General features: G+C 45.6%; 2 protein-coding genes across 2 annotated transcripts in view; one reads left to right on the forward strand and one right to left on the reverse strand.

Annotated features, from left to right (window-relative positions):
* LOC143287138 (uncharacterized) overlaps positions 1-15344 on the reverse strand; it is a 327313-nt gene that overhangs the window by 17882 nt on the left and 294087 nt on the right. The window contains exons 13-19 of the mRNA XM_076595083.1: positions 13813-13971; positions 13034-13192; positions 7232-8874; positions 4979-5153; positions 3293-3473; positions 1748-1856; positions 986-1134 (exon numbers count right to left, since the gene is read on the reverse strand). Of these exons, the coding sequence (XP_076451198.1) occupies positions 986-1134; positions 1748-1856; positions 3293-3473; positions 4979-5153; positions 7232-8874; positions 13034-13192; positions 13813-13971 (2575 nt within the window). The remainder of the gene's footprint in view (positions 1-985; positions 1135-1747; positions 1857-3292; positions 3474-4978; positions 5154-7231; positions 8875-13033; positions 13193-13812; positions 13972-15344) is intronic.
* Positions 9902-12036, forward strand: LOC143287427 (uncharacterized). Its single transcript, XM_076595413.1, has 2 exons — positions 9902-10058; positions 10510-12036. The coding sequence occupies exon 2, from the start codon at positions 10540-10542 to the stop codon at positions 12034-12036; it is 1497 nt and encodes a 498-aa protein (XP_076451528.1). The 5' UTR covers positions 9902-10058; positions 10510-10539.

Consider the following 15344-nt stretch of genomic DNA (forward strand, 5'->3'; position numbering starts at 1 on the left):
AGAATTAAAGATTACATATCACATCAGAGCACTCTTTTCAACATAAACTCTAATTGTTTACTATCACTTTCAAGATATCAAACTGATCTCCATGTGATGAGACAATAAAAGAACTCCAAACATTATAACTATAACTATATATATATATATATGTATTTTGACGACTATGTTCATCTCTAGTGCCATTCACTACACCACAGAGAACAAAAACACATGCTAACATCTTTTACACAACAAAAGCAGTTACACAATCTCAGAATGACGAGAAAGAAGCTGGTGACAAACAAAATCAGAAAAGCAAACACTGCTTATGAACTTATCAAAAAACAAATAAAAAGAATGCCAGCAAGCAACAACTGAAATGACAACAAAGTTCCAGACTGATGATTCATTTACAAAAAAACAACACAAAAAAACAACAACACAAAATCCAGCAAGCAACATGCAGCTGAAATGACAGCAATGTTCCAAACTGATTAACTAGAGAGCAGCGCCTGAGAACAGACCTGTGCACCCCTCAACTAATCTTTTCAGTACTGTCGTAACAAGTCTTCAGTATTTTTCACTGGCTTAAAGTATGTTATCACATTCCATCAATAATGATATTGCTTGCTCTCTCTCTCCCCCCATCCTCATTCCCACACTCTTATAAAAGTAAAATGCTTATCTTGCAATATCCAAAAACCATTTCCATGTCGGGAACAAAAAATATTTTTCGTATTCTAGACCGTCGAGAAATTGGATTTTGGTTTATTAAATCAGATTTCCTAATTTCTCTCTCTTTTTTTTTCCAGGGACAAATACAGAAAAATACAGGGGGGTGCACAGGTCTGTGAAAATACAGTAAGCTTCCAGACCGACTCCTCCACTACAAGAGCACTACAACACTAAAACAGTTACCTGGTCGCGTGCAGCCAGGACACACTGACAAACACACACACACAGACACATGAACAGATGGCCAGCCAATGGGGGGTGACAGTACCTGCTTTAGAAGCCGGCATACCTGGCGGCTTCAGATCCATGTCTGCCTTCATCTTCTCTCTCAGCTCCATCTCCCTCAGTTCCCTCTCACGCATCTCGCGCTCCCGGGCGTCTCGCTCACGCTTGTCACGCTCAAGTTCAAGTTCCAACCTGCACACACACACGCACGCACACACCCAGTACTTCATTTGTGAGGGACGTTTTCCTTTTTTTTAATTTTTTTTTTTTATGTTCCAGCTTGCAAGAGTGGAAGATGAAAAAAAGAAAAAGAAAGAAAAGTTTCACACTGAAAAGGTATTCAAAGTAACACAAGGAAGTATCTGTAAATGTGAATGAGAGCCATTACAGATGAATGAAGAACACATTAATTCATAAAGAAAGGGTGAACCAGTGAGCAAGCAGAGAGAGAGAGAGAGAGAGAGAGAGAGAGAGAGAGAAAGGGAGATAATGATACTGCACTGAGACTGTACAGCAGTTTCTGCATGAATGTGTGTATATGATAACAAGAGTCTATGTCAAACATAATCATACCTGTTTTTGTGAAAGTAAGTGAATCATACATCTAAAATAATCATACATACACACACACATACACGCACACACACACATAACTATAATGAGCATTCTACTCATACACACTAGCACATGCACCAAGAGTGCACACCAGTCATAATGTACAGAAGTAATGCCGACCGACACCTGACCCATTCCCAACAACCACAGACCTGTACAGTGGGTGAGGAGACAGGTGGGTGGCACTCACCTTTCTCTGGACCCTGGGGGGTACATGGGCAGGTGACGATAGCCGGCCAGAGGGTCCATGTGGGGATGGCCGGCCAGACCAAGGTAGGCTGCACGCTGGGGGTCTTGACCTGCCCACACCAACCAGTTCTCTACACACACCTGGTCAGCTGTTTCACACACACCTGCTCAGTTATTCTCACCCTCTAAACACTCCTGCTCAGTTATTCTACACACACCTGCTCAGTTATTCTCATCCTCCAAAAAAAACAACCTAGTCAATTATTCTTATATTCTACACACACTTGGTGAGTTATTGTGAGTTGTTCTGACTCCCTTACAAAGTCCTGTATTGTAATTCAATTCACAACTTCTAACCTAGTCTTCTTCGCTCATCTTTAACCACATTCTGATTCCTCTCTAACATTTTAAAACCATACAGGCACTGAAATTCAAGAAAAATGTTTCAGACCTTGTCCATTACACACACACACACACATGTCCATTACACACACACACGCAAAAAGAATGAAAAAGTTTATACTGAGACCTATTCACTCACTCAGTATCTCCAAAATCAAAGGATAAAAAAACATATTAAAAAAAGTTTTAAAAGTATTACATCTTGGGCTGAAATAAACCAAATAGCAAGTGCCAGGTAGTGAGAGATGAATAATTCAAAAGTTGGCAGTTAAAAATCACCCCTTACCACAAAACTTCAAGTCACAAACAAGGATTTTAATACCTTTACAAAAACGAAAAGATATAAAGAACATTCAAACACTAACAGACACACTCACACACCACATATATGTAACTGCCTTTTCACCCCCACCACACACACACACAACCAACCACCATACACACATCCACCACCATATACCCCCCCGCACCTCCCACAAGCACTCCACAAACCAACTCACCAGCCCCCACACACAAACACACTCAACAAATGCCCATTCACCCCCCCCCCCCACACCCCCCCCCCCACACACACAAACATACTCAATGAACACCCTCTCACAACCAACCACTCCCCCTCTAAACACACTCCAAAAATTGCCCACTCACCACCACACGCACACCAACCCCCTCCTCCTCCCCCCACCCCCCACACACTCAGAAGATGCCCACTCACCACCACACATACACACACACACCACACTCAACGAACACCCCACTCACCACCACACAACCACACACACATACCCCACACATAAACACACTCAAATGAGCGCCCAACTCACCATCACACACATACCCCACACATAAACACGCTCAAACGAACACCCAACTCACCACTACACACCCCTCACTCCCCAATACACATACCCCACACATAAACACACTCAAACGAACACCCCCCTCACCACCACACATACACAAACACCCCCTCCCCTCCCTCCCACCAAACACATAGCCCACACATAAACACACTCAAACGAGCACCCAACTCACCACCACACATACACATCCCCCCACCCCACCCAAACACATAGCCCACACATAAACACACTCAAACGAGCGCCCAACTCACCACCAAGTGCCCTAGGAGGGTGACACCTACCCATGGCATGGGGCCGTGCATACTCTGACAGCTGCCTGAGGGCGGGGGTGTCTGGGTTGGCCAGGGGGTAGGGGCGGGGGGTGTGGCGCTCTGGGTACAGGCCGTGCTGGGAGGGGGTGGCCGAGCTGCTGGCGCTCTGAGACTCCACCGACGCCGACTTTGGGGGCGTGTCTGGTCGTCTCTGTTGACAGTGTGTCAGGGTTTTGGGGTTTGTGGTAAAAACTGATTGAAGTATCAATATTTCTTGATGTGTGTGTGTGTGTGTGTGTGTGTGTGTGTGTGTGTGTGAGTGTGTGTGTGCATGTGTGTGTGTGTGTGTGTGTGTGTGTGTGTGTGTGTGTGTGTGTATGTGTGTTTTTTTGCACATGCTCATATGCCTGTGTGTCAAAAGTGTGTCGTGTGTGTGTGTGTGTGTGTGCGTGCGTGTATGTCTTTGCGCATGCAGAGAGAGAGAGAGAGAGAGAGAGAGAGAGAGAGAGAGAGAGAGAGAGAGAGAGTGAGTGAGTGAGTGAGTGAGTGAGTGAGTGAGTGTGTGTGTGTGTGTGTGTGTGTGTGTGTGTGTGTGTGTGTGTGTGTATGTATGAATAAGCATCTGTAAACACATACACTCAGGTCCCTTGAGACTAACTCTCCTTCACATGAGAATGACTAGATATAAAATTTATGAAATATACAAAAAATAGAGAGGCTAAAACCAACGGGACTGATCTGTGATGATGTATGCATGACACTTCAAGAAATCTGCATGCACACTCAAATGCATAACCAACACCGAAAATACCCATGAAGTGCATGTCTATTTGACCCACAAATCAACAATGAAGTTCAAAACTACCGTAAAGTTCGGTCTATAAGCCGCAACTTTTTCTCCCAGCTTCAACCTCTGCGGCTTATACAATGATGTGGCTTATTTGAGGATTTTAACAATCCCTGGAGTGTCACGTTCTCGTCTATTCTTAGCTGCCCTTCAACTCACCAAAATCATGATTTCTGTCCATGAATTTTTGGACAAGCTTCAGGTTAGTGTGCTAACTGTTCACGTTTTAAAAATCAAATCTGCACAAATTAAAGCCTTCAGATCAGCATTCAGTTCTACTCTGCTCAAGCACACACCCTCATCATGCTGAAAATGCGATGTAATGCTGATGATGCAGCCTTCAAATTGAAGGTGATCGACCTAGCAGATGACTGAGAAAGCGACGAACCAGCAGCGACCTCCACCTTGCGTTCTTGTTCATCAAGTGAAAGCCAGGCTGAAGTCAGTGACAAGATGGCGGAGGAAGCTGTGCTGGTTCTCTTCAACTCGAACACTGAAGACTAAGATTTCAGTGGATTCAGTGAGCTGGACGATGTTGAATAAATGCGACTATCCCTAAATTACAGATCTTATTTTCATTGTGTTTATTTTTTTTGTGACACTAGCAGTATTTTCGCTTGCTTTTCTCTGTGTTGCTTACGCTTTATTTCATAACCTACAGTACTGACAACTTTTCCATAGTATTGGTATGTATTCTGGTACCGGTAGTAAGTGTGGCTTATAAGCCAGTGCGGTTTATGTGTGTATGAAGTTCAATTAAAAATAAAATTTAGTGGGTGCGGCTTATATACCAGTGCGCTCAACAGACCAAACTTTACGGTATGTCTGTTCTTGAATTCCTTTCACTACAGTCCGACAGTATCACCCACCTCTCTGGGTTTTTCATCACGTGAAGGAGCATGGGAAGATGAAGACACTGACGCAGCCATCTTCCTGGCCCGCTCCTCCCGCTTCTTGGCCAGAGCCGAGGAGGGCACTGGCTTGAACACCAGGTCACAACGTGAGCAGCTGTTGCGATCTCCCCGGTCAAGCACCTTGATGAAACTGTGCAGGAAAAAAACAAACACAAACAATAAAACTTCTCAGATCTGCTCTAGGTTGTACAGGGCTTTACTTCATTTTTTTTTTCTCCAAGTTTGATTATTGACTATAATTGAAATATCTGCTGATCCAAATCAGTGGCAAGTCCAGTGATTTATTAGTGATTAATAAGTGTACAGTAGAAAATTTGTATAAATTAACCTGAACCACGAACAGCAGATCAAGGGCCATCACGAAGCCAGCCTGCCAGGTGCCAGGGAATCAGGGACATGCATGAGAATGGCACAGACAGGGTAGTGCTGCTGTGGTGGTTTCTCTAAGGTATCATTTCATGCACTGCTGACATGGTGTAAAATCTGACAGGCCTAGCTGTGGTGGTTTCTTTCTAAGGTATCATTTCATGCACTGCTGACATGGTGTAAAATCTGACAGGCCTAGCTGTGGTGGTTTCTCTCTAAGGTATCATTTCATGCACTGCTGACATGGTGTAAAATCTGACAGGCCTAGCTGTGGTGGTTTCTTTCTAAGGTATCATTTCATGCACTGCTGACATGGTGTAAAATCTGACAGGCCTAGCTGTGGTGGTTTCTCTCTAAGGTATCATTTCATGCACCGCTGACATGGTGTAAAATCTGACAGGCCTTTGACAAGGAATGTCCTAACTTTTTAACTCTGATGTATTCATTTCTCTGTGTTGATCTTCGACCAACCAGCCAACTTCAAAAACAATACCTGAACTGTATCAAAACTGTGAGCAATCTTGTCAATGGTTTTCAATTATCACAGATCCAAACATGTCTACAAGTCTTTCAATTTTTTTTTTCTTCGTACAATAGCAAATACTCGTCAATCTCCTCTTTGGATAGTAGCCCTGAAATGAAAAAGGTAAGTGAAGGACAGTGCAAGGAAAGTGTAGAAACATTTTTCAGGAGAGAAATGGCAGCGAGGGAACTGCGAATTCTCATTTACAACAGTTTGATGAGTAGAAGTTGTGATGACATGGGGATGATTATTCTTTTCCCTTTGTTGTCTTTCTCTAAAAATAAAAAACAAAAACAAAAAAACTTTCCCCTTTTTCCCCCCATTTATCTCCCACAGAATCCACCCTTTCATTTGTTGGCATCAGTAACACAGCAACTGTTCCTTTGGTTACCAGCCACATTATCTCCCACAGAATCCACCCTTTCATTTGTTGGCGTCAGTAACACAGCAACTGTTCCTTTGGTTACCAGCCACATTATCTCCCACAGAATCCACCCTTTCATTTGTTGGCATCAGTAACACAGCAACTGTTCCTTTGGTTACCAGCCACATTATCTCCCACAGAATCCACCCTTTCATTTGTTGGCATCAGTAACACAGCAACTGTTCCTTTGGTTACCAGCCACATTATCTCCCACAGAATCCACCCTTTCATTTGTTGGCGTCAGTAACACAGCAACTGTTCCTTTGGTTACCAGCCACATTATCTCCCACAGAATCCACCCTTTCATTTGTTGGCGTCAGTAACACAGCAACTGTTCCTTTGGTTACCAGCCACATTATCTCCCTTCCCATGACACATTCAGACTTACCAACCGACTCCAGACTTGTTGAAGACACGTTTCTTACAATTCGAAGGAATGATCACAAATACTGGGAGATCTACAATGGCATCATACCCAATACACACATACTATCCTCAAGAAACTGAACACCCTTCTGCATCATGTTGTGTATTTCAAGACGTTCATCTCTTAAATGTAGAAGTGCATCAGTGACAAAGTTAAGTGTGAACTGAATGAACACTGCTTCCTTTCTGTGTTCAATGAAAGAACTATTTTCACGTGAGCAGGATAGAGGAATAAAGAGCAACGAAGCAGAACAAATTTGAACGACTGGAGAATTGTTAAGTCCACATTCAGCTGAACAGATGAGGAATGTATGCTTCAACTCCATGATGAGGAAGGTAGTGACCACGACCAAGTGGTGAAATACGTCCACCACACTTTACGCATCCAAATACTGCCTGCGTCTTCACCAAGAACCCTGAGCCGTTCAAACCGTAAAAAAGAAAAGAAAAAAAGTGACTGGATACTCACAATGCTGATTTACTGCGCATCACTTCCTTGTTGCATGGTGTAGGACTTGGGCCGGGCGTGGTGGACCCTTCCCTGTCTGAATCTGAATCGTCCACCACTTCCTCCACGATGCCCCCATCCTCCACACGGATCGGGGGGCGAAGGGACGGGGGCATGCCCATACCGCCGTCCTGTCGGCCACTGTCTGCTGCCGGGTGGTGGCCGTCAGGCCGGTTCCGCTCCCCTTGAGGCATGGACACGGCCACAGGGAGGTGGTGGGGAATGTTGCCCGCCAGGGCGTGGTGGGGGGGTATGGATGAGGATGTGACGGTGGCTGAGGGGGGCAGGGAGGTGAGGGGCGGGGGGAAGAGGGTGCGGCCAGCCAGGTCTGGAGGCATGTTGGTGCCGGCGCTGCTGCCGGCCAGCAGGGAGATCTCCCGGGCCTCCCGCAGGATGGTCTCCCGTGAATTGTCCCTCAGGGCGTCTGGCCCTACCAGCCCCCCGCGCTCCACCAGCCCCGCAGGCATGGCCGACTCTATGCTGGTCAGGGGTGGGGGCACCGGCATGTGGGGGGGAGGGGGCAGCTTCTGTTCCGATGACTGCTGCGACGACTGAATGGAGGCTGGCGGCAGGGGCTGAGGCAGGGGCCGATGCACAGTGTGCGACTCTCCTGCCGCATCTTTCATGTCCGGACCTTCTGGTCGAGCCTCGCCGCCAGGCTCCTTCTTGATGGGGACCAGGCTGGGAACTGGTGGCGGGGGGCCGGCCAGACGGGGGCCCAGGTGTGGTGGCCCGTAAGGAAAGAAACTGTAAGGAGCAAACAAAGCTCCAGCCATCCCCGGGATGGGCTGCGGCTGGGAGGAGGACTGGGGAGGAGTGTACTTCTTCTCTCTCTCCCCCTCCCCTGTGCTTCCTGAGCCAGAAGACATCAGAGTCACTCCGGTTGAAGACATGGACGTCATCATGGACACGGGATTGGGTGTGGAGTTAGCAGCTGCCGATAGGGTTGAAGGAGCCGACGACGATGAGAAGACGGATGAGGGGGTGGTGTTGGCCGAGGAGGACAACGCTGAGGAAGGCCCAGAAAAGGAGTTGGAGGCAGGGGGTGGGGGGAGCAGGGAGGACACTGAGTGACCCCCACCAGCAGGCAGCGGCCCCGGTTGGGGGGGAACCCCGCCGGTCAGTCCTCCAGACTCTGATGACGCCACAGACACGGCTGATGTCTCCGCAGGGTGGCGGGGGGGCAGCGGTCCCAGACTGCCCGCCAGGGGGTGAGTGTGGGGGTGGGGGTACAGTCCCAGAGGCGGCTTCACGTCACCGAACGTGGCTCCCACAGGCAACATGGAGGGGTTGGCGCCGGGCAGGGGGGGCGGCGGGTAGCGGCCACCCACTCCAAAGCCCACAGGGGGGTTTGAGTCTTGAGTGACGGGCACGGGGGTCACCACAGGGGCCACGCTGCAGGCGGTGGTGGTTGTGGTGGTGGTGCTGATAGTGGCGGTGGTGGCAGCCGGAGGTGGAGGTGGACGAGGCTGGGGGTGGGGGTGAGGCAGGCCCACCAGAGGTGACTGGGGCAGGGGTTCCGGTTTGGGATAGTCCTTGGCGGATTTGAACTCTGTGTCCAAAGAGCTTGGGGTTGAAGGCTGGGAACTGGCACTCAGGTCATCCTGCATACCCCAAAACACACACTATGTCAAATATGTATGAAGACCCACACACAGTAAAACGTAAGTCAGTGCAAAACAAGACCCACACAGTGCAAACATCAATCAATTCACAAACTGCTCACCTGTCCTTGGCATCCATTCACACAGTCCCAGACACACCACAGCAAACAACAGTGTGACAAACAGCATCTCAATGATGTATGTATGTGCTTATGGGTATGCGCGCAAGTGTGTGTGTGTGGAACTTTAAGGTGGACCACGGCATAGGTTTTTCACCAAAAATCATTAAAAAACGTGTTTTGGGATTATACTTGTATTTGGTCAAACAATGTCTCTTCTTTGCATTTCTGACAACCATTTTGCTCAATTTGACTGATTTCATTGCAAATAAAATCATTTTCTGACCTGGGTGTGTGTGAAGTTTGAGCGAATGTGACAAAAAACTCGAAGTTTGCATCGATTTGGACAGCCTGGTGCTCGCGATCTGGTTTGGAAACCCCATCTTGTTTGGTATCAGTGTGAAGGTCATTCACCAGTCTGTCTTCTCATTGCCATTTCCTGTGGAAAATTCCACTCATGGAAACACACGAAGAGCAAATCCGAAGGAACCCGAGAGGCATTTTTTAGGGGTTGTGGTTGAGTCGAGGTTTCTGACTGGCTTGTCGGAGTAAAAAAATAGCCCATTGGCCCAATCGGTCATGTGACTTTTTCCAAGATGGCGTCTGTTTTCATCACGGTTTCAATCGACACACCAGTTGCCTAAGATTTTGATCGAAATTTTCTACTAAAAGTCACGGACAATGCCAAGACACGCTGGGAAGAAGTTTAGGACTGTCTTTGCATTCGGCAAAAAGAAGAGAAAGCGAAAGATTACAACACAAGCTGAAAAAAAGTCTGCCGAAACAGCGACCGACTTAGCGGTGCCTTCGACATCGACCGGCGTCAGTGAAAGCACGCCGCTTCTCAGTTCGAAGAGAAAATTGGACGTTTTCACCAGAAAACATGTGTGTACGGGTGACAGTGACTCCAGTTCAGACGAAGAACCACCATCAAAAAAAAGTGCATCAGTTCCCGAAGTACAACTTCGCTCGGGACAGCCACAGTCCTCACAGAACATCATCGTTGATGTGTCAACATTGGACTGCTTGGTGTCGTCAGTTCATTGTGGAAAATGCATATCAAAGGTTTGTGGAAAATAATATAATAGTCTACAGATATATAATATTTAATAAATATAATATAGTATTCTATTTTATTTCATGAGTTTTTGTTTTGTTTCATAGCAAAAAAAAAAAAAAAAAAGAAAGAAAGAAAAAAAGCCATCTGAATACCTTTCTTCTTCTTTTTTTGTGAGCCCATTGATTTACTTCTTTTTTTTTCTCTCTTTTTTTTTTTTTCAAGTTCTTTGATTTTTGTTTTCAGAGGCAGTTTTTATTTTTCTCAAGTATTGAAATACTTTTCCAAGTAATATTTCTGTGGATTTTTACTGAGTCTGACATACTGTCAGTGTGTGTGTATGTGTGTGTGTGTGTAAAAAAAACTGTCAGTCTGAGTCTCTTTACTCTCTCTCTTTCTCTCTCTCTCTCATTCTTTCTCTTGTACCTTCAATTCTCACACATTTGATTTTTTTTTCAGGTCTCTGTATTTGAAGATGAGACAAAGAGGATGGGGTCAGCATGCAGTCTGGAGGTGAGGTGTGTTTCCTGTGGCGCTGTGATTCCAGGGACACAGACCATGACATCGCTGAAGACGGGGACTGTCTTCACAGGTTTTGACATCAACCATCGCCTTGTTGCTGCTGCTTCTGCAACTGGGATTGGCTACACCCAGCTATGCCGTTTTTTTGGTATGGTGAATATGCCACGACCCATGCACCAAAAAACATGGCTTCACTACCAAAAAAAATATAGTGAGGGAGCAAGCAGAGCAGCCAGCACACACCTGCAGGATGCAGCTCACCATGTGCGGGAAGCCTATGCAGAGATGGGTCTAGGTCAGCCATCAGATGATGGCTGCTTAGACATCTCTGTCTCTTTTGATGGCAGTTGGCATCGGAGAGGAAGGACTTCCCACAACGGAATTGCCACTGTCATCGAAATTTTTAGTGGACTTATCCTGGACTATGCTGTGCTGAGCAATTACTGCCAGGCTTGTGAGCAAGGCCCTGCTGAAGACGATCCAGGATATGCTGAATGGTGGGAGAAACATGAACCCGACTGTCAAAAGAACTGCAGCTGTTCTTCTGCTGCCATGGAGACCAAAGCAGCTGTCATCATGTTTGGAAGGTCGGTGGAGCTGCACAACTTCAGATACAAGCATCTGCTTGGAGATGGGGATGCGAAGGCTCATGCTGCGGTCAACGAGTCAGCTCCATATGGCGATGGCTTTTTGGTGGAAAAGATTGAGTGCGTGAACCATGTCACGAAAAGGATGGGCACAGCGCTACGAAATCTAGTCGAAAAACAAAAAGCCATCAAGCAGCCCATAGGAGGAAGAGGGAAGCTGACAGAAAAAAGGATAAAGCAGCTCACCAACTACTATGGACGGGCTATAAAAGACCACGCAGGGGACCTCAGCAAAATGGAGCAGGCAGTGTGGGCATCATTTTTCCACACAATTAGCACCGATGATGATCCCCATCACCTGCGATGTCCAGCAGGAAAGGATTCCTGGTGCTTCTTTAGAAGAGCTGAGGCCAACAACCAACCACCAAGACCCCACACAAATCCCCTCCCACGTGACCTCGTTGATGCGCTTGTACCGGTCTACAAACGCCTTGGTGACCCCCAACTTTTGGAGCGCTGTCTGGCTGGAAAGACTCAAAATTCTAATGAGTCTTTCCATTCCATGGTGTGGAGGACATGTCCGAAGGAGCGATGGGCTGGCCTCCGTACAGTCCACTCTGCTGTGGCAGTCTGCGTTCAGCGATACAATAAGGGATCTACCGCCCTTCTGGATGTGCTTGCTGAACTGGATCTTGTGGCTGGGAGCAATGCAGAGATGTTTGCAGAGAAATCGGATATGCTGAGGGTCAAAACAGCAACCAGAAAATCCTCTGACAGAGCAAAACAAAAGAGGAAAAAAATTGAAACTGTGAGACGTCAGGAACGTGAACATCGACGGGCAGATGAGGGAGAAGTATACGCCCCAGGAGCATTTTGAACAATCAAGTAACTGAAAAAAACTCTCTCTCACCACTTAGTGATATTGGCCAAGTGCTATTTTCCTGTGTATTATTTTTTTAGTGTGTAACTATGGGTTGCAGTTTGTGAGTTCTCAACACAATCTTTGAAGGCGTTTTTCTCAAAAGTTGAATTTCTGCTGCAGGTGCGTCAGTGGCCCACGTGTAACAATTGATACAGTGAAAATATTATCATAAAATTAGGCACACTGATGTAAAAATGTGTGCTGAGTGCAATGAACATAGTTAGAACTCTCTACCTTTAGTAGTTTTTTTCATAGCAAGTGACTAAAGAATACAAACGTGAATGCATAATTTTATGCGTTTTTGACAAGACAGAGAACAATGCTTGTGGACAATGGGCATCTGCTTTTGTGATCATTGCACTAAATGATGTCAAAACAAACTGTGGAAATGATGAGAATCATTATGTAATGCATGTGTTCAGTGCTGCAAATGGGCCAAATAACCGTGTGTATTTTTATGATAAAATTATCATATCTTCATATCTGTTTGACTTATAATCTTCAAACTTAGCACAGATGTCTATATTAACATCCTGAGTATGTGTACCAAATTTCATGCAGATATCTTTAGTAGTTCCTGAGAAACAAAAATTAGCTAAAAATGACGCAGTGGTCCACCTTAAAGAGGCCCACTGTCATGCTCATTCTTTTGATATAAAAATCTGAATATTTTCATTGGTACATAATCCTTCAACAACTTGATTTATATCATTCAGGCTGATAAATTGCCCTAAATAATTTTATTTACATGGCGGGGAGGGGGTGGAAGGAAGGGGCCAATCTTACTAACTAGTAAAGTAAACCTGTCCCTGATCTTTACGAGTTCAGACCATGCCCTACCATCATGTTAATCTATCACTACCCAAAACCAACAGCAGTTTCTAGTCACAAGAAAGTAAAGGATGGATACAAAGCCAGTCCTGACAAGCAAGACAGGCAGGTGGGTGGTTACCTGGTTGTTGTCGTCAGAGTCGGCCTCATTGCCTAAATCTTCATTGCCAGAAGCCTCACTGCTGTCAATCATGGATTCCGAGTCAGAGCGGTTCTTCTTCAGCTTGCCCTCCTCCAGGTCCCCTATCCTCCTCTTCTTGCTCTTGCCGTCGGGTTTGCTCTGGACACCACAGCACAACACGTGTACATTATGGCAGGACATATGTACAGCACAGCATGATACATGCACACAACGGCATGCCATGTATGTCAAAGCATTGTACATCACATGAAACTGTAAAGTCTCTGAAAAAATAGAAGACAACTTTATGAAAAATATTAACTAATCTGCACACCTACGATTACTTTTAAGTATTCTGTATCCACAAGCGTCATTGGTCACAAGTTATCTCTTGAGCCAAATACCATGAAGTGGTTTTTCTTCGTTATTCTGAGCCCAAATCAGAAACGTAAACTTGTGTGTAACAACAAATCTTCATCTTCTCCTTTAGAACTCTGAGAATTCTGTTCACTAGATTCCTCTAGATTTGTTGTCTTCCAGTCAAAGCTTGCGTCTAATACGCCGATTTAGGATCCCAATCCAGGCAAGATACATATAAGCTACAGGACTATTACATCAATAACTGGAATTTGTCAGATGCTAAAAACAACAACAATAACAACAAAACAATGTGCAGTTCGTAAACCGTGAATCACTTTCATTGCTATCATCATCATTATCACAAAAGGACAGAACGAAGATCAAGCCAGCAGCGGTGGAAGGTGGGTGTGGGATCCAACCTGAGCGTTGTTGTTGTCTTTAGCGTCTTTGTCGTTGCTGCTGCAGCTGCCGGTGCTGGCCACGCTGGGAGAGTTGGGCCCCAGTTTGGAGCTGACGCCCTCGATGTCAGGACTGCTGGTACTGTTGCTGCGTTCGGTCTTCTTCCCTTTTGTATCACCCTGCCACACACAGCAACAAACAGTAAAGTGAACGGCATACTGTCAATGGCAAAATTCAGAAGACGTGATTACCTTGGGGAGTGAGGCCGTAAATGTATTTTTTGGTTTTGGTTTTCTTTTGTTGCCAATGATTCTGTGAGAAATCCAATCATGTGAATCAAATCTTGTTGCTTATAGCCCAGCCAATGGCAAAGTGAGAAATCTGATCTTGTGATTGAAATCTTGTTGCTTTATAGCCCAGCTGGCGGCAAAGGGGCCATTTCAGGGGTGGAAACCCGTTAGTTCTAATAACCAGTCCTATTTTGTATAATTTAGCATGCAAGACTTTAGAATGGATACTGGTGTCATAGTCTGTCATATTTTTGCAGTTTTGGGGGGTGGGGGGGTGGGGAAGTCACAGAGGTGAAAGAGGGGAAAAACAGGTGGTGGACAAAACTGGGATCTAAAAACAGCACCAGACGAGATGAAGGCTGCCGGATGGACATGGTCCCCAACTAAAGAGGACAGCCCAGAACTGAGTCCACTGGAGGAGTGCTGGTTGTGGCTCCGAGAGCTCCTCAAGGATCGTACAAGATTAAGTTGTGTCGCATCCACACCACACTCTCACCACCAGCGTCCACAATGGCGCTACCAAAGGTGTCACTGTGTGCAACGCGTCTTCCTCATTCCCCACCTAAATCACACGTCCTTCCCTCACACCCACCTCCATCTCTCCCCCCCAACCCCCACACACAACAGCTGGATGTTATCACCCCAGGGCCCCACCCACCTCACCCAACCCCAACTGTCACCAGCAGTAATGGCATAATCAATAAATCATAAACCATTCTCAACAGCCCTCTTGTAGACAGCAGGGCAAAAGCAACCACCATGTAGATGCATACCGCATAAACAAACAAACCATTAACACATGCATTAATGATACTGATAGAAATATAAAAAAAAACAAGAACCCATTGTAAACTAGAAAGCTTAGAAGCACAGACAGCATGGAGTCTCTAAATCATATGCAGATTCACTGCCAGAAAAAAGAGACAGAGAGAAAGAGAGAGAGAGAGGGGGAAGGAGAGAGAGAGAGAGAGAGAGAGAAGACCCACATATATAGAGACAGACAAATGAAAAGCAATAGTGGTTGATGGGATTGCACTCCAACAAACAAATAAAACATGCTGCCATAAAATGATAAATGTCATATCTTCAATTCCACATTGCTCTCCTTTCCAAAAAAACCAACAAACTTTTCATAGGAAAAATAAAAATTTCACTGGCATTATCGGGAACTAAAAACAAAAAAACCCAAACCAAACCAAAACAAAAAAACAAAAAAAACAAAAAAAAAAAAAAAAAAAAAGAAGAGAGGAAAAGATTAATCA

The sequence above is a fragment of the Babylonia areolata genome, chromosome 11 (genome assembly GCF_041734735.1).
Source record: "Babylonia areolata isolate BAREFJ2019XMU chromosome 11, ASM4173473v1, whole genome shotgun sequence".
Lineage (NCBI taxonomy): Eukaryota > Metazoa > Mollusca > Gastropoda > Neogastropoda > Buccinidae > Babylonia > Babylonia areolata.